Source organism: Gopherus flavomarginatus, chromosome 5 (genome assembly GCF_025201925.1).
Source record: "Gopherus flavomarginatus isolate rGopFla2 chromosome 5, rGopFla2.mat.asm, whole genome shotgun sequence".
Classification (NCBI taxonomy): domain Eukaryota; kingdom Metazoa; phylum Chordata; order Testudines; family Testudinidae; genus Gopherus; species Gopherus flavomarginatus.
The window spans coordinates 130634436-130654381 of record NC_066621.1 but is presented as its reverse complement, the minus strand read 5'-3'; the positions used below and the strand labels follow the sequence as shown (position 1 = coordinate 130654381).

The following is a 19946-nucleotide window of genomic DNA, read 5'->3' as shown; positions in this document are numbered from 1 at the left end:
AGATTTCTTTCTGCACATCGAGATGGTTTGTTCCTGTGCCCTCAATAAGGCTTCTTTAAAATACAGCCAGCTCTCCTGGACTCCTTTTCCTCTCATATTAGCCTCCCAGGGGATCCCATCAGTTCCCTGAGGGAGTGAAAATCTGATTTTGAGAAATCCAGGGTCTGTATTCTGCTGCTCTCCTTTCTTCCTTTTGTCAGGATCCTGAGCTCGACAATCTCATGGTCACTGCTGCCCAGGTTGCCACCCACTTCTACTTCCCCTACCAATTCTTCCCTGTTTGTGAGCAGCAGGTCAAGAGGAGCACAGCCCCTAGTTGGTTTCTGCAGCACTTGCAATGGGAAGTTGTCCCCAACACTCTCCAAAAACTTCCTGGATTGTCTGTGCACTGCTGTATTGATCTCCCAGCAGAGGTCAGGGTGATAGAAGTCCCCCATGAGAACCAAGGCCTGTGATCTGAAAACTTCTGTTAGTGGTCTAAAGAAAGCCTTGTCTACTTCATCCTCCTGGTCTGGTGGTCTATAGCAGATCTCCAGCACGACATCACCCTTGTTGCTCTCGCCTGTAAACTTAACCCAAAGACTCTCAACAGGCTTTTCTCCAGTTTCATATTGGAGCTCTGAGCAATCATACCGCTCCCTTGCATACAGTGCAACTCCCCCACCTTTTCTCCCCCGCCTGTCCTTCCTGAACAGTTTATACCATGACAGTGCTCCAGTCATATGAGTTACCCCATCAAGTCTCTGTTATTCCAATCACCTCATAGTTCCTTGACTGTGCCATTCTTCCTGCTTGTTTCGTAGGCTTCTTGCGTTCGAGTACAGGCACCTAAGATAACTAGCCGATTGTCCTGCTTTCTCAGTATGAATCAGGAGGCCTCCCCAGCTGCACTTTCTTCATTGTGTTTCCTCCCAGTATCTCACTTCCCCACTTACCTTCGGGCTTAGGTCACCATCCCCCAGCGAACCTCGTTGAAAGCCCTCCTCACTAGGTTGGCAAGCCTGCCTGCGAAGATGCTCTTCCCTCTCTTCGTTAGGTGGATTCCATTTCTTCCTAGCAATCCTTCTTCCTGGAACAACGTCCCATGGTTGAAGAATCCAAAGCCTTCTCTTCGACACCACCTGAGTAACCACGCATTTACCTCCACAATTCGATGGTCCCTACCTGGTCTTTTTCCTTCAACAATGTGTTCCATTTTAAGCAGGTTCCCAAGACGGCTCTCTTTTGGGCTCCCTGATCCTAAGGCATTGCTTATTAGGAAACTTCCAACCCTCAATCAGCTACATTCTCATTTAAAATCTGTCCCTATGCAATACATTTAAAAGATACCCTTTTTGTGGGGAAGTAGGAGTCACAACTGAGAGTAATTGATTCGGGAAAGATGCTGGAATCCAAGGAGCACTGAAATTGCCAGAGTGGATCGACCAGCATTCCATCTAGTTCAGTATCCTGGCAAGTTGCTGGAGCTGAACCCTGAAATATAACATTAAAAATAATCAGGTTTAATTTGATATTTTCCCCCTTGTCCTGTTAGTGCAGGATTCAGCCCAGAAACAAAAAAAGGCATTTCAGTCTTTGGAACGTCTGAATCAGCATTACATTTCTGGAGTCAGGCTAATGAATGTATTGTCCAAGGTTCAGGAGCTATTTCCTTGTGTTTGCTTTTCATTTGATGTATTTATCCCATTAGCAAATAGTGGTGTTGGTTTCAAGTGACGCATGCAAGAGACTGTTATCATGATGTAGTTCCACTACAGTGGGTCTCACATTTTTTGTGTTGTAGAGCAATTTTTAAGATAGAGTTCCTGTCATAAACCATCTCCTTCCTAATCTTTCAGTCCTGTTTCCTCACCTCCCTGAGAAGTACATAGAACTAAGGCGTGTAGATGAAAATAAACTCACTTTAACGTGATAAATGTCACTATCGGATTTGATCCCCTCCCATTGAATCTGTGTTGTCTTTCCTCTCCATGGATACAGGACTTCCTTTAAAAACACCTATTTTCCCCGCGTTACCTGCTATTCCCCAGGACATTTTACAACTAAGTTTTGCCCTTCTCTGTTTGCGCCACCTCTCCTGAGTTTGTGTGATCTGTAAACAAATGACAAAAGATTTGCAAAAGGCGGAGTGCGAAGAATCACTTAGGATTTTCAGGTTTCAGCGTAGCAGCCGTGTTAGTCTGTATCCGCAAAAAGAACAGGAGTACTTGTGGCACCTTAGAGACTAACAAATTTATTTCAACATGAGCTTTCGTGAGCTACAGCTCACTTCTTCGGATGCACATGCTGAAATAAATTTGTTAGTCTCTAAGGTGCCACAAGTACTCCTGTTCTTATTAGGATTTTCAGTGGTGCTTTTAACCAACTAAACTTCAATCTCTCTCCCCTCCCAAAATGCTGAGCATCCTGGCTAGATGCAAGCTAACTGTTTAAAGAGGGAAGTGCTTCCTCACTGGGGCAGAAACATCCATGGAGCACATGGAATCACTCTGCACCCCACCATTTCTCCTTTGTTGTGCTTCCAGCATGAGTTTGCATCTTGAGCTATGCATTAGAAATTCACTTTGTGTCATGCATTTTGAACTGCATGATAGCTTGTGCTTTGAAGGGGGTTTGGATCAATAGCCTATTCTCTGTAAATAGGTGTTTTAGACAAAGATGCGAGTAAACGTCTTGCCTTTTTGAAAGAGCAGAGATGCTGTGTAACTTTTTATCTCGTTTTTTTGTTTCATCATCTTAAATTTGTTATCAAGCATTACAGACAGTATGGAGGTGCAGCTGACCATTGGTATTATAACATGTATTTATTTTAGATTTGTAAGAAATTGTACACCTGTCCTGATCTCTAGGGGCCTTTGTAAAAAAATGTGGTAAATTCAAAAATAATCCACTTCCCTGAGCTAAAGAAAATGGCCAACCACGATAAAAACAAATTCAAACTATACTCTTTCCCCACAGACATCAGCCCTTAGCTTGCTGCTTCCTCCCCAAATGGTTGGATAGAGAGAGATGGGCCTTGCAGCGTGCCCTGAAGGTATTACTTCAAGCCAAGAAGGCCCAAGTTTAAGACCACGTAGAGAAGACATCTTTCCAGCAGCCCTTTCTGTTGGATCCCTTTCAGTACAGCTCTCAAGCAGCTCTGTTGACTGCACTAGAGTGGTGGCAGTGTTACAAGGAGAGAGGAACAGTCTTGTAGGTAGGCAGGATCCAACCCATTTAGGGCCTTATGTTTAAAAAAAAATGAAAGAAAGATAAAATACTCCAGCCTTTAACCTACAGGCAGCCAGTGTAGCCCCTGGAGCACTGGTGTAGTGTTCTCATCTCTCGTTAAAACAGTTGGGCTGCCACATTCAGCAGCAGCTTTAGTTTCCAGGTGGATTTAAGTTGCAGTCCCATATAGAATGCACTGCAGTCACCCAAACGTGGGAATGCCAAAGGCATAGATAATGGTAACAAGCTGGCACAGTCTCCTGGTCAGATGTAGCTGGGGGTGGGAGGGGGAAAGCCTCCTGGGCACTGCTGCGCTAGAATCATTTAACCAAACTGGGGATCCAACAGTTCCCCCAGATTCTGAGCCTAAGTCACAAATGTCAGACACATGGTAGGGCAGATATTATCCTCACCTGCCATTTGCTTTCCCCAATCTACCAATGTCGGTCCAGTCTTATCCTGATTTAGCGAGCTAGCTCTCATCCATGCCCCATTCTCACCTAGCCACTGAAACAGGCATTTGACTGCACTGGCTGTTCAGATGAGCTGGAATCTTGTAGCATGGTGTCTTCAGAATATAGAGAGCCCCACAGCCCAGCCATTAGCCTTGTATACGCTTTGAGCAATTGTGGAGACAAGAAGGAGCCCTATAGAAGTTCCACTGGACAATGCCCCTGGGGTGGAAGAGCAACTGCCCAGCTCTACCTTCTGGGAGTGCTCACTGAGGAAGGAATTGAGCCATTCAGAACTGTTTTACTCCTCCACACTGCAGTCTGCAAGTGAATCAGCAACACCACCTGGTCAATATTATTGAAGGAAGCTGATGGATCTCACAATGTCAAGCTGGACACCAATGTTCAGCTGTTTCACGGAGGAGATCAGCCCCTCATGCCACCAGTTGTTAGGCACTGGAATAAATTTCCTAGGGAGGTTGTAGAATCTCCATCATTGGAGATTTTTAAGGGCAGGTTAGACAAACACCTTCTCAGGGATGGTCCAGATAATACTTAGTCCATGAGTGCAGGGGATTGGACTAGTTGACAAGGTGGATTTGATTTAAATGACTAGTCAGGAAGACTCAATTTAATGATGGGTTTCTACATAAAAGTACATTCTTGTCAGTTGGTGTAACCTTGATACATATTCTTTGTAACTCAGAGATAGATGTAGATTTCATTCTTAGAAGGTACACATTGTACATTTTAAAGTAATTTATTTTGAAAACTTTTCAGATTAATTTTACAGCTATATCAGAAGATGAATGATTGTTTGGTTATTTCATTTACCAAAGGTAATTGAAGCAGATATTTATGAAGTCATTGGGAGGTGAACTATCTCCAATTCAACAAGTTAATCATTAATATTTGGAGGATTTTCTTGCCATGTTGTATTAGGAGGAGAACATCACCAGACAGACATTTAAATTGTTTTGTTTAACTAAAACAACAATGTTCTGTCTTCTGGATTTTTTTTCTTCAGTGGCAAACGTATAATATTTTAACAAAACAAGCATATGGTTTTTTGAATGTAGTTAAACATTCAGGTTTGTTTTTGTTAAAATTGTTTTTAATTAAAATAGTTGATTTATTTCTGTTTTTTAAAAAAAACAAATGTTTCATTTAACTATGTCAGGTCAACATGAGAAACTTAAAATATTGGCTTCTGCAGCTAACTCAGTCATCTTCACCTTCATTTTCCTGTTTGTTCATAATCTGGAAAAGAAAAACAAGCTTTCCTGCTTTTTAAATCCCAAATGATTTCTCAATTTGGAATGAATTAGTCCAAAGGAAGAAAATATTCTTTCTACTCCAGCAGAAGAAGCTACTGCTGTTAAAAGTGAGATTATCACTTCAACAGTCTCTGAATCCAAGTGCTTAAGTGACTTCCACCAGTTCACTGGTTTGACTTTCTTTAGAACATCATCGGCAAACATGTATTTCTTGAATGGTTCTTATTCCCAAACTGGGTCTCTCTTATGGCCTGCTGCCATTATAGGTTTTCCCTTCTAGTGAGAGAATGGGATGGTAGATCTCAAATCAATGAAGGCTACACTCAGAAAGACCTCAAGACTTCTGGAATATGCTGCTCAAACAGTTTCACTTTTGTTTCTACTGCCTGTCCCTCCCTTCTCACATTTATCTCCAGACGACTTCTCCTTGTCCAGATCTAATCCGCTTCCAACAATCTTCTATTCATTGAACTTTTTGGAACTTTTCACTTTTAGAGAGAGGTAAGGGATTGACTCTGTATACACAAATTTGCAGAGGGACAATAGGGTTGAGGCCTGTTATTTCTCACCTCTATATATCATTTATTTAAAAACATTTTTGCTGTTAACAAGCATGTTATCTCTGGAGAGACAAATCCACAGTTTGAGAACTGCAGAACTAAGCATATAGACTCATAGACTTTAAGGTCAGAAGGGACCATTATGATCTTCTAGTCTGATCTCCTGCACAATGCAGGCCACAGAATCTCACCCAGTTACTCCTGTAACAAATCCCTGACCTATATCTGAGTTATTGAAGCCCTCAACTTGTAGTTTAAAGACTTCAAGGTGCAGAGAATCCGTCAGCAAGTGACCCATGCCCCATGCTGCAGAGGAAGGCGAAAAACCCCCAGGGCCTCTGTCAATCTTCCCTCGAGGAAAATTCCTTCCCCACCACAAATATGGTGATCAGCTAAATCCTGAGCATGTGGACAAGACTCACCAGCCAGACACCCAGGAAATAATTCTCTGTAGTAACTCTAGTGTCCCATCATAGGCTATTGGGCATATTTACTGCTAATAGTCAAAGATCAATTAATTGCCAAAATTAGGCCATATCTGATAGTATCTTCTAGACTGAGCACTGAGTCCCATTAGGTAGATAGAAAGATGAACCTAAATAATCTATACAGAAGTCCCTAGAACCCCATAAGATTGGGTCCCTAAACCATTGGAACTAATTTACAAAACTTTTCTTAACCATTACATGAATATATTGTCTCATACCATAGAATTAGAATTTATAATCCATATTCCATGATGAGACATATTTGAGCCATAATGTGTCTTAATTAAAACTATCTTTGGATAAGTTTTTTCCTCAAAAAGCATTTTATCAAAAAAATCCAATTTTTTTATTTTATTTTATTTATTTTTATCCACCCTGCTAGATGACCTCTCAAGGTCCTTTCCAGTCCTATGATTCTATGATACAGTTTCTGTCCCATCTACCTGACTTGCTGGTGGGGGATGCAAGTTTGGCTAGGCAAGATCCATGCAAGTGTAGTGGCTTCCAAACCTGGCCATCTGTTTGTTATACTCAATGGAGGTGTATGGGGTTCCTTTAAGAAGGGCTCACACCCTTCTCAGTATAATCACAGATGGCAGGATGTGATAGGCCAGGCCAAAGCCTGTGTCAGTCCGTCCCTAGACCTGGTTCCTGCTGCTGCTGCAACCAGATTCAAAGTTCATGTAAATCTGTCGGTTCCCCAAGCCAGTGCTGTGATCTTGGGACTGATTTAACGTAGCCAGCTGGGAGAAAATGTATCCATAGAGGGACCTCATCTGTCACCTGCTTCACTTAGTAACAGTCCCTCTCTCAACAAATTTAAAAGATGAATGTTGCCTACTGTCTGTCCTGTGCTGCAGAAAACTGGTTGAATTGGACTTGGCTGTGGTTACACATGGAGATCTTTAATACTAACCAATAGTCAGGTAGCATGTGGTTTTTATGGGCTCCTGTTCTGTGCAGCTGATAAGGTGCAAAAGGTTACAATGCTTGATTTTCCATGTTGCCTTAACCTGACTTCTGTTTGCCTCTGTGGAATTGTGTGTGTACTCTTCTTGTGCATTACCACCTGCACATGCAAGGTGTAGATTCCATGTGCATTAGGCAGGGGTTGAGTGTGTGTGTGTGTGTGTGTGTGTGTGTGTGTGTGTGTGTGTGTGTGTGTGAACAAGGCAGTGTGACCGCACACAAAAAATGGGTACTCAACTGAATTTGCATGAGTGAAGGTGCCCTTTTAAAAAGCAGACCCACAGCATTTACAGTATTAGCTTGGGAATATTAATCATTTCCCAGAGCTGTGCGCAGACAAGCCTCGGTCTCCAAATCTAGATCTGAATCTGGACTCCCCCAAGGTTCAGGACCAGGGACTTGAATTCCTGGTTCAGCCCCATCTCTAGTTCTGCGTGGACTTCCCTTTATACTCAATTCAATGAGGTGACACTGATATTACCCACTTACACCTAGTATTTTCATTCCATTCCCACACAGGGCCAAATTCAGACCTCATGTAAGCAGATGCAACTACACTGATTGGAATGGATTTCAAGGGAGTGGCACCCACTTAGAGGCTTATGAAAAGTATGTCCTGCCACTGTGCCTTGATGCAATGTAAACCCCATCCCAGCTGCTTAAAATTTCTTCAAACTTAATTAAATCATCCTTCCACTTGATCTCCTGAATGTAAATGTGCAATCTTTTCCCCCAGTTGTCTTGTCAAAATAGCTGCAGCAGCAGTGTCAGTGAACAGCGCCCAACAACCTGACTGTGAGCATGTGCAGGGTTCTCATATGCTGATACCAGGAGTTAAGCACTGTCTCTGTCCTATGGCCATAAAGCATTAAGAGCAACTTCATTGTGAGTTTCCCTTGTGCAATCCTAATAGGTCTGATTTTGTTCTCATTGAGCATGTCCAAAACACCCCAAGGAACTATGGATCTGTTCTCTGCACATTAAAGCTGTTACTATGGAGATGGCTTATTCCCAGGGCGTTTAAAGCACACAGAGTAGATTTAAAGGCTAATCCTGGGGGAAGGGTTTACATAAGCAAGAAATCTTAGAAGGCCAACTCTTTGTGAGAGAGGTTGGGATTCCATGACTCCTGTGATTCTAACAGTCTTAGCTAGACCCTGGCTGATGAATAGATAGTGATGGTTAGTGTTGGTGGCCTGGCACTTTGTCATTTGAAGTGGGTTGAATTTTTTTTAATGGTCTCCAAGTTGCTATGCAAACTGAATTTTAAAAGCTACCATCTTAAACCGTGAACAGCACACTGGTTGCATTATCAAAGGAGCATATGAAAATGTATACCTGTAGCTGTCACTAAAATTTAAAAAAGGCACTATATAAGTAACAGTTAATTGATTCACCCATTGTTTATAAATACACCTTAAAACCACCAAATATCATTCTTTAGATTCTGATTTTAGCATACATTTTTCAGTCTGTAATAGTATTTTTATTCTGATAGGGTGTTTTTTAAAGGGGAAGGAGATTAAAAATATAAATATTTGAGTTTTCCCTCCTTGTCCTGCTCTACCTTGTGCCCACACAATTATAGAAGTTTTTAAATATATGTTTACTTCATTCGTGCTCTCTTTGCTCTGATTTCACAGTGGCCTGGGAATGGATTTCAAATGAAATTTTATAAAGTATTAGTTATTTACACAGTAGCCTAGTGATCATTAAAGTATGTATATAGCCTTTTTAAAATGTGTCATGTATTTGATAGATATACTTCTTACATAATTAGTCCAAATTCTTGTTCTTATTATAGTAATAATGTTACAGTACCACCTACTGACACTGTGCTAGGCATTGTACAAACATACATAAACCCTGCTCCCAAGAGCCTGCAATTGAAATAAAGGTTCTGACCACCTACAGCTGACAGTCAAGATATTAAGTGTTCAGTGCTATTTCTTTCTTTTTCTTCTTTTATATAATATAAAGAAACAGTCATGAACCACGACCTGATTGTGCTAGGTGCTGTACAAACACAGAAGTAGTATAAGGGCCCTACCATCAATCAAACCCTAACCCCGCCCCTAACCCCGCCCCTTGACCCCTCTAGTCCCTCCCACCTGTCACCGGAAGTCCCACCCTATGGGGGTATTACTTCCGGGGTCAAGATGGCCACATGACCGGAAGCAAAGTGGGTCATGTGACCCCTCTAAGAACTCCTCCCACCACCCTCTACCAATCAGGAGGGGTTTCCTCCAGAAAGGACCACCCCAAGAGGAGATTTGACCAATCAGGGCAACTTCCGGGGGCGGGTGACCTATCTAGAAGTGGGTCATGTGACCCCTCTAAGAACTCCTCCCACCACCCTCTACCAATCAGGAGGGGTTTCCTCCAGAAAGGACCACCCCAAGAGGAGATTTGACCAATCAGGGCGACTTCCGGGGGCGGGTGACCTATCTAGAAGTGGGTCATGTGACCCCTCTAAGAACTCCTCCCACCACCCTCTACCAATCAGGAGGGGTTTCCTCCCGAACGGACCACCCCGAGAGGAGATTTGACCAATCAGGGTGACTTCCGGGGGTGGGTGACCCCGTCTAGAAGAGGGTCATGTGACCCCTCTAAGAACTCCTCCCACCACCCTCTACCAATCAGGAGGGGTTTCCTCCCGAAAGGACCACCCCGAGAGGAGATTTTGACCAACCGGGGTGACCCCTCTAAGAACTCCTCCCAAGGCCCTCCGCCAACCCGAGTGCAGCACCAATACCCCATAAGTACCAGCGCCGAACAGAGGAGGCCATTTTTCTTACCAAGGACACGTGTTTTAGAAAGCGTGGAAAGGCTGCTCAGAGGAAAACATGGACTCCTTTACCACCCCCGTTAGAACTTCGAACTTTGTTTTGGACCCAAGCACCATACTTATGTGGCGCAGGACCTACACCAGCGACAGTTCTGAGGAGGAGGGAACGACCGAGAGGAGCCCTTTGGCCGACCAGTTGATGGATACGTCGGAAACCGACCAGAAACCCCTCGTGAGGCGCCCTGAGGAGCCTGATGACCTCTCTTTGTCTACCCCCTCAGATCGCCACTTGGGAGAGTCACCGGTGGACAAGGCAAATGGAAAAGATGGCGCTCAGGTAAATGAACGATTAAGAAATGGCGGTAGAGGAGGGGGTGGGTAATGAAGCTAGGAACCGGGGGTTTGCGTAAATTAAAAAAAAAACCCAGCAGCTGGGGTACTTACTCTGTTTCTTTTTCTGAAAATCTTTCAGGAGCTCGACGATGCCTTTCTAGAGGCCTTTAAGAACTTGCGCGTCAGCTGTTTTTACTGCTATCCAAGAGACAGATCTGAAACCGAAAATCACAAAATGGAAGAATGAAACAGCTCAGACTCCCTTATGGTAGCAGTTATGGCGTCCATTTTACAGGCGGCTGTAAAAGATCATGTTAAACCAGGCAATTAATAAAATGTATTTAAATGTGTCAATATGAGCGTGTCCCCTTTCATACTTGTGGTAGTAAAAGACGGTACCAGTAACAGTCATGTCTACACCGACAGCTCTGTTAAAGAAAATATATTACAATCCCAGGGAAGTTGGGAGCTTTGGCGGAGTGAACTATCTTTTTCAAGTGGCCAGAAAGCATAGTAAAACTTTAAATAGAAGACAGGTAACAGCTTGGCTTTCAGACCAGGATGCATACACTTTACACAAACCAGCTCGAATACATTTTAAAAGAAACAAGACTATTGTTTCAGATGTGGATGCACAGTGGCAGGCAGATTTGGTGGATATGCATCAGTTCTCCAAACACAACAGTGGCTTTAAGTACATCTTAACAGTGATAGACATTTTATCCAAATATGCCTGGGCCTTATGCCTAAAAGACAAGACAAGTGGTGAGGTATCCAAGGCCTTTAAAGCTATTTTCAGCGAAGGTCGCGTGCCTCAAAAATTACAAACCGATCGGGGGAAAGAATTTTTAAACAAACCTTTAAGTGGACTGTTAAAGCAGCATGGGGTTCACCATTTTCTTACTAATAATGAAGTCAAAGCAGGGGTTGTGGAGCGATTTAACAGAACTTTAAAAACTAGGATGTGGAGATATTTTACAGCCCATAACACCTTTCGCTACATTGACGTCTTACCTGACTTTATAAAGAGTTATAACCAGAGCTTTCACAGGACTATACGTACCAGACCCATAGATGTTAACCCTTCAAATTCTCTGAAGGTGTGGAAAACGGTTTATGGAGACAGTTTTAAAATAAAACAGGTTGTTCCCCCTTTTAGAAAAGGCGATCACGTGAGACTATCTAAAACCAAAGGCGCTTTTGAAAAAGGTTATGAACAGACGTTTACCGATGAGATATTCATAGTGGATGAAGCCTTAACCAGGGGCCGAAGACCTGTATACCGATTAAAAGATTACGAAGGTGAGGCAGTTACTGGATCTTTTTACCCTGAAGAGTTACAAAAAGTAAACCCCAAACGAGACAGGATTTACAGGATTGAAAAAATTCTAGCGGAGAAAGGAAAAGGGAGAAAAAAACACTTACTGGTAAAATGGTTGGGTTGGCCTGATAAGTTTAACAGCTGGGTGGAAGCTTCTCAACTCTGTGACATTTAGACACAAAACAAAGAGAAAAAAAAAAACAAAAAACCAATTCCTCCTGCAAAGACAGATAGAAGAAAAAATAATAATGAGCGACGGCGGGTTTTACATCACTTTGCCCAGCAATGCCAGCTCTGCAGTTTTTCCCCAAAACACCATCTCGAACTTTACAATACGGCTAATTAAGCCCTTGGATCTCCCGGGTGCCTGGGAGGTGGGGTTAGTGGAAATACAATACCCGCACAGCTGGAACACTATCAATGAAGACACCCCTTTTGAAATTACCTTTGAAGATATGAAGTGGAATTTCATCCTACGACGAGGTTATTACTCGACCATACCTGAATTACTGGAGCATATGAACAGCACCATGGCTCGTCACCAAGGACCGCCTGAGATGGTCATGAACTACGACCCTGTAGGTAGAAAAGTGAGACTTAAATCTACCAATTTTAACTACGGGTTTTCTACTGGCGGGGAACTAGCTAACATTTTGGGTTTGGGCCCAAAACGCAACGTCCAAAAATTTCCCTTCTCAGCAGACATTACAGGGGGTTTTAACTCCTTGTATCTGTACACGGATATTGTAGAACACCAGTTTGTGGGGGACTTTTCTGTTCCCCTGTTACGCTGCGTCCCTGTCCAAGGAAGGAACAATGAGTTTGTTACCATCACCTATGATAAACCTCATTACGTTCCTGTTAGTAAACACCACATCGACACCATTACCATTGAAATAAAGACAGATCAGAACAGACATGTCTCATTTCGCTTCGGCAAGGTGATCATCAAGCTGCATTTGCGACCGCGGAGAGAGCGAGGTTTCTAAAAAGCAAAAAAAAAAAACACACTATTATGGCGATCCTAAAAAATTATGGCGACCCCACCATCTACAGGAACTATTACAAAGCCCAGGCTGGATACGCCCTTCCTGGATATCATGGGGCCCCCGTGATGTACGGGGCTGGTGTGGGTGGAATATTTCGTAGCCTCTTTCGAAAAGCTGTACCGCTTTTGAGGAGGGGGCTAGAGATTATTAAGCCCCACGTAAAAACCGCCGCTCAAAACATAGCTAAAGATGTGGTAGGTCATGTCTCCCGTGCTGTTCTGGAGAAGGTGGGGAATACAGCTTCACAGGAAGGATCGGGGCTGATGTACATTAAAAGGAGGAAGAAAAGAAAGAGAAATACGTCATACCCGCGACGCACAGGTCCCCCAAAACCTTTTAAAAGAAGGACTTTGACATGCAGAGCCGGCCATAAACGAAAGTCCAAGAAGCAGCCTGGGCAAAAGAGGAGACGCGCTCTGCTTGGTAAAAGAGACATATTTTAATCAATATGGCTTTTGTTCACTGCGGGTCTGAAGAGTGCACCAAATCCGAACTAGACTTGTTTCAAATAGCCCCTACGCAGACCAGCATCGAGAAAAGCATTTACATCGAGGTGCCACCTCTATCGGCCGTTACAGAGTCTGCCCCCATTGACTTTTTTATAGCAGGGAATGGCATAGATTATATGGATTTAAACAACACGCTGCTTTACCTGTGTTGCAAGATTGTAAAAGGAGACGGAACTGAACTTGCTGCGGACGCTGAAGTGGGCCTGGTGAATTACCCCGTGGCCTCTATTTTCAGTCAGTTGGATGTTACGCTGGGAGACCGCCTTGTAAGCCAAAGCAACAACTGTTACCCTTACAGGGCCTTTATAGAATCAGTGCTCAATTACAGCGATGACACCCTCGCCACGCAATTTTCTGCCGGCCTGTTTTACAAAGACACTGCTGGACAACATGAAAAAACAGAGTTGGATGGAGAGAATCTAGGGTTTGTGAAGCGTGCAAAGCTGACAGCCCAGAGCAGAACGGTAGAGCTGCTGGGCCATCTACACAGTGACCTGTTTTTTCAAGAAAAACTTTTGTTAAACGGAGTGGATGTGAAAATTAAACTGACACGCAGTAAAGACGCCTTCTGTTTAATGGGCAGTGCGGCTGAAGGCTTTAAACTGCGCATTGTATCAGCGTCCCTTTTTGTGAAGAAAGTACGGGTGGCCCCGGGTGTCCGTTTGGGGCATGCAGAGGCCCTGCTTGCCGCTAATGCTAAATACCCCGTGGACCGTGTGGGAATGAAAGTGTTTAGCATCCCTGCAGGCAGCAGGGTCAGTAACCAGGAAAACCTGTTCTTGGGACAGTTACCCAAAATGCTTGTCCTAGGATTTGTGGATAACGATGCCTTTAGCGGCAGTTACACTAAAAATCCCTTTCATTTTAAACATTACGATATTAATTTTGTGGCCCTGTATGTGGATGGTGAACAGGTACCGACCAAGCCTCTGCAACCGGACTTCGAGGCAGGACGCTGCGTGAGAGAATACATGAATCTGGTACAGACAGCTGGTAAACACATGAAAGATCGTTCTCTGTTAATCGACCGTGAGGAGTTTGCACAGGGTTACACCTTGTTTGCCTTTGACCTGTCTCCCGACCAGGAATGCGCAGATCACTATTCCCTGATTAAAACTGGGAACCTGAGAGCAGAAATACGGTTTGGAAAGGCTTTAACGGTTACCGTCAATATGATTGTGTATGGAGTTTTTGACAATGTCATAGAAATAAATCAGAGAAGAAACGTTCTGTTTGACTACATGTGAACATGGACACCGTGCAGCTCTCACGTGTCTTATCAACGGATCCTTACACAAAAAAGAATTTTTTAGATGTGTTCCCTTGTGATTGGCTCCCTGGAAGCAAGCTGTCTCAGAGGCCCGTAGGTTTGGTGGTGAACACGCATCCACACAACCAACCGGGTGAACACTGGCTCGCCCTGTATCTGGCGGAGCATAACCGTGGAGAGTTTTTTGACTCATATGGGCAACCCCCGAACAGCGTGTTGTTTCCTAAAAGCATTATGAAATTTTTAAACAAAAATGCCACAGACATGGTGTTTCACAATAGACAATTACAAGACCCCCGCTCTGTCGCCTGTGGCTATCACTGCGTGTTTTTTTTACATCATCGTAGCAAGGGTTTATCTTTTGACCGGATTTTAAAATTGTATTCTGACGACTTAGTGCAAAATGACCGGATGGTGATAAATTTTGTAAAAAATAAATTTAAATTTTTGGGCATGCCTAGCCTTGCTCAAAACATGTTTCAACAAGCCCAGACATGTGTATCTTGTAATGATTTTTATAGCCATGTTACCCAATAAAGCACCCCAGGTTAGGGGTTTAAAGAAATTGATGTTTGTCTGTTTTTTTAAATGACCAATTGAAAAAATTACACAGATTTTTTTAAAAAAAATCTAGAAATGTTTTATTTAAAGCAAAACATTACAAGTTTTAAAATTTTTAGAATGTGAAAAACGTTACACACTGAGCCATTGGGCTCTTTTAGCCAATCTTTTTTTTTTTTTATAGGGCAAAAAAGGGGTCACGGATTCCTGATCCACCCCGGTGTCAGCAGTCGAGGCCTTGAGGCGTTCCAAAAGGTCTCTGTTGGCTGCATTGCCCATGACAGAAGATGGTACGTTCAGTTCCGCCATGGCATTCATAAACACATCCCATCCTTTAGGTACACGTTTGCTAGGTACAGAGCGAGTTTGGGTGACAGCCCTGACTAAGTCAAGCATGTTAGAACCATTAACCACAGAGCCTTTGTACACAAAAGACCCTTTATCATTCCATGAAGAGAGATTTTTATCCTGCCCCAGTTTATTTAGCAATACTATTGCATTTTTTTTATAACGCTTATTCACATTATCCAGCACCTCCTGAGCAATAGAGTCTGAGTTCTTTGGTGTTTCTGGGGGTTTGGCAGTTACGCTTTGTTCCTGTTCCGGTAGAAACAGACTTATTTTCCCTTTATCTGCATCACTTTGCCTCACGTACGTTAGGTACCTTTGAAGCACGGCGCTGTAAAGTTTAGCCTTTTCGTATTCGGCCAGGTCAGTTCTTTGAAGAACAGACTTCATTTCAGCGTCCAGTAAGCGAGTTGCTGTTGTTCTGATATTTTCCTCTGCTGGAGGGGGAGCCCTTAATTGCTCCAACTGGTGGCTGGGCACCAGGTACATTTTTTCTGCATACTCCATTATCGATTAGTTAAAAGCCCTGTTATCAGAGGGATAGCAAAACTTAACAGAGGCCCAATAAACCCCCCAGACTGCTTTACCAGATGCTTTTTTCTTTTAAGTGAAACGCTCTTATTACACAAAGTTTTTATAAGCGTGCGTTTCTTTTTCAACACACGCACTTGATTTTGTGTTAAAGGTATGTTTCCTTTTAAGGTATTGAGCGCTATTTCTGAGATAGCCACTACTAGATCGTCAGAGGCCGAACACAGAATAGCCTTCCTTTGCTGCGGGGACGATTTGCTAAGTAATTTTAAAAGGCCCAGGTTTCTCTTCACGCAGCTAGACATGTTTTCAGTCAGCAGTCCCAGCTGTTAAAAAGGGACCTGCCGATAAGTCATTTCTTTTTATATCCAGCTGTTTTTTTTAAAGTATAAACCACTGGCCAGTCTGGAGGGAAAAGACCGGTTCTTAGTCTATAAGCTTCCGGTGTGGAAGCATTTAAATCCACCACCAGGTAGCCATAAGGTCTTTTGGTAGCATCCTCAAAAGCTTCTAGAAAGAATTGAGCTTTGCCAGGGTACATTTGCCGAGCGAGCGTAGCGATTTGTAATTTATCCCTGGGGTTTTTGAACAGAACCATGTACTTTGTGTTTAGGTTAATTGTGCGACTCTTTTTTCCCTGACAAAATACGTTCTGAACTATATACATAATGCTCAGGTTTCTGTGATGCACGTACTTGGTAAAAGCTTTCTCGATTTCATTGCTTTCACAAGCAGAGTTCATCAGATCGTCTATGATAACCATATTTACTTTATTAGTAGGAAACAAACTGTCATCATCCAAAGCATCAGGCAACCCCTCCATAAAATTGATAAAGGGATATTTACAGAGCAGTTCTTTATACAGAGGTTGCCAACAACTATAACACCACACGATATTCTCAGGCATAACAGATAGTGTTTGTTTGGCATTATTCAACACATTTTTTATAAAGTAACTTTTTCCGCAGTTGCTAGGCCCCGCAAGAATTGCGGAAAAGGGGTGTTTCCACCTCGTATCCATTTTTTTTCAAAAGCCGTAGGGCAGGGTTTTAAAACCTTTTCCTAGGACCCTCTTGTTATAAACCACTTTTTGTGTTTTTTTAAGGGTTTTTGTTTCTATTTGCCACTGGTTTTTGTTTCTTACGATAGAGGGCTGCTGCACCTCTATCTTTTTTGAGGTGTTTTCGTTATCTCGCAGGCCCGTGCAGTAGTCCAGGACTAGATCTCTTAAACTTTCAAAGTTGATTTTTTCACAGTTTGCTACGTTTAGGGTAATACCTTTGACTTTTATACAGGCCTTTCCTCCAGACAACTTATACCCATACGTTTTTGGGCCTGCCGACACAAACTCGGTGATGTGTTGATCTGGCGGGAGCTCACTTGTGAGCTCCCCTAAATAATCCCCCAGAGGGGGATTCCAGGCACCCTCCCTTTTCACAAATATCACCGAGTCAGTGTCGTGGTACAGGCACCGCTCTTGCAAACCGTCTAGCAGACTGTATAATTCTAAGCGGGCATAAGCGGTGGTGAAACAGGCTATGACAACATTGGTATTGCCAGAGACAGAGTACTGTTCTTTTGCGTGCTTCCAAGACACGCACGCTGTTTCATCATCGATAAACTCGCAGGATGAAACCTTGTAATTGGGGGAAAATAGGTACTGCAAGAGTTCGTCAGGGTCTCTCACGATGCTGGTGTTGGGTAGGTTGGTTCTTTGGCCGAATTTACCCCACAGAGAATTTAAAAACAGTTTAGCGATTTGGCGTTTAGCAGGGTTTGATCTGATCTCATGTTGGCGTAAACGAACGCCTTCTTTCTGGTAGAAATCGCTAATGTACTTATTTTGTTTTTCCTCGTTGGTGCACCAACTGGGATACCCTGAAGCCTCTTGTTTCTGGCGGAGGTGTAATTTTATGTACTCTGAAAAGAGTTTATTAGATTTTTCATTAAAATGCCAGATTTCATAGATTTCAGCCACCACGTACCCCTTCGCTATAGCCGCGTTCAATTCCACCGTGCACCAAGTCCCCAGGATGGCCCGCTCCTCGTCAGTATGGGTGCATATCTCCCGCTGCTCGGTTTCCGCACAGGTTTGGCATAGCGGGAACATAAGCTTGCCACCCACTCTGACGGGTAACAATGGAAAAAAGAGACCTCGTGGGGGGTAAACTTTAACTTTTGCAATTCCAAAATAATTTGCCAGGGGTCCAAATTTGTCATAAAGTATATCGGGGTGTCCGATAGGGTATTCTTTGGTTTTGTTTACGAAAGGGTACAGGCTGGTAAAATCATAATAGTGGATTTCTTCCCCGGGGTTAGGCTTGTAATACAGGCGGATAGCGTTTGTTCTCCCCCCAAAAAGAGCATCTCTAGGCACAAGAGGCTGGGGTAACTGGGCTCGGTTTAAAAAGTCTGCCAACTCCCTGTCTGTTTCTTTCATCACCTCCCACTCGTGCTCCCAAAGAGTCCTCACTACAAAACCAAGTCGTTTCAGATAGTCAGCCTTGAGCTGCGTCTTGTAATAAAGAAACCCAAAAGATGTCCCCGTCATAGGATTTTGTGCTTTTTCACAATAACAGGTGACACAGCCGTGGAAAAAACATCCATTAAACTCAAAGGCTGTGCGTACCCCATCAACATCGGCATAACCGTCTAAAAAGTAGGGTCCTACCTGTAGTTCCCCACCCTGTAAAGCATGCCGTATTTGTATATTTTCTTTGTAAGAGATATACAACAGCCACTGAATAGATGGAGTTGAATATCTTTTTTTCTGCCTGTGATAGTTGTCTGGAGGCAGAAGAGCTACTGTGTTAGGCTCCAAAAACATAAACCTGTACATAGCCATGCAAACAGATGCCAGTGTTATGTACTGGAATGGATCTATGCACAGTTTTACTTCGGTGAATTTACCAGGTTCTTTCTCTACTACATCTCCCTTCTCCGTCATTTTCATAATCTCTTTTCTGTATAGAATACAAGCCTGTCTCAAAATTTTGACATCCTGCTGACAGTAATACGCGAGCTCTTTCTGCAAGTCAAACACCTCAGAACTGTGGTCCTGATACCAGTCGAGAAACTCTGTTTTCTCCCTGGGCATCATGCTTTCTACACCATAGTGTGCCACACTGGGCATAGGTCCCACATAATTTTGATTTTTTACAGTGTTAAAAAAATGTGGAAAATAACCTTTGCACCCTTCAAATCCCAATGCCTGCGGTAGCTTGCTAAGCTTCATGGGCAAGAAGTTTAAAGAGTCTATAAAACGAATCCCCAGGGCCTTCACTTCCACACACATTAGTTTACTACCCTGAGTGATCAGTTCTATGCACATCTTTTCCTTCAGTAACTGCCTAACGATGAAGTACGCATCATAACCTTTGGAATTGTGCGCTAGGAACGTATAGTCGCGAAACTCTTTGCCGATAAAGGTCTTAACAAAGACAGACAGACACTCATCGCCCTTAAATTCCCAGGATTTTTCTGGATTTAAGGACATAGCAAAAATGTAATTGGGAGTGTGCAACCCAGTCTCCTGCATGCATTCAAAATCATAAAAAATATACTTTTCTGAGGATTCAGGCTTTCTAAGGCTATCCATAAAACAAAAGTGACTGTCTACATCACCAACAATCAAACCCTGACACTGCTTACATCGCCTCCCTTTACACTTATGCCGCTTGTTCACGTAAGACTGACACTTATCACACAAAGTTTTAGACAGGCATTCAACTTGGTTTTTTGATGCACAGTCGACATGTCTGTCTAAACATTCTTTGGATCGACAATACAGTCTACAGCTAGGACACCGCAGCTGCACGCCCACGCTGTCTGAGCACGTTACACTCAAGCAGAGGCGGCAACGATACCTACAAGAGTGGTCGTGGCTGTACACCGTGTGGCAAAACTCACAATAATTTTTCGCTCCAAACAACTTTTTCACATCCAGAACTCCATAGTAATGCTCATCGTGCAACAGGATGAAATAAGTCTTGGGGTACGTGAGGCCTCCTGTTTTAAAAAAGCCCCAGCCACCTTTTTCCGTATACAGCACCACGTGTATGTTCACTCCTAAATGCTGTTCAAACTTTGCTACGTCACTGACCAGAATCTTTTTTTGATCTGACCACCCCAGTTTCTCATGCAACTTTCTCGCCTCCGCTAACAATTCCGTGTCCGTAGGTTTACGATCGGACATGACGGCCAAAAGGCCACCCGCAAAACACAGATTGGTACCGGTGTAAGTCAGGTCTACCAAACACTGTCTTTTTTTATGAATAATT

At 43.2% G+C, this 19946-nt stretch overlaps 2 protein-coding genes across 5 annotated transcripts in view; both read left to right on the top strand.

The window, feature by feature from the left end:
• ITPK1 (inositol-tetrakisphosphate 1-kinase) overlaps positions 1–19946 on the top strand; it is a 266577-nt gene that overhangs the window by 234921 nt on the left and 11710 nt on the right. The window contains exon 10 of one of the 4 annotated variants that reach the window (XR_007774438.1): positions 7693–7841. The exons of the other annotated variants lie outside the window; for them this stretch is intronic. The gene's annotated coding sequence lies outside the window, so the exon portion shown is untranslated. The remainder of the gene's footprint in view (positions 1–7692; positions 7842–19946) is intronic. 4 annotated transcript variants of the gene reach the window in all.
• On the top strand, positions 10016–12782 carry LOC127051260 (uncharacterized). The gene is made up of 3 exons (XM_050953351.1): positions 10016–10081; positions 10217–10414; positions 11237–12782. Exon 3 carries the CDS (start codon positions 11647–11649, stop codon positions 12385–12387), a length of 741 nt encoding a protein of 246 aa, XP_050809308.1. The 5' UTR covers positions 10016–10081; positions 10217–10414; positions 11237–11646; the 3' UTR covers positions 12388–12782.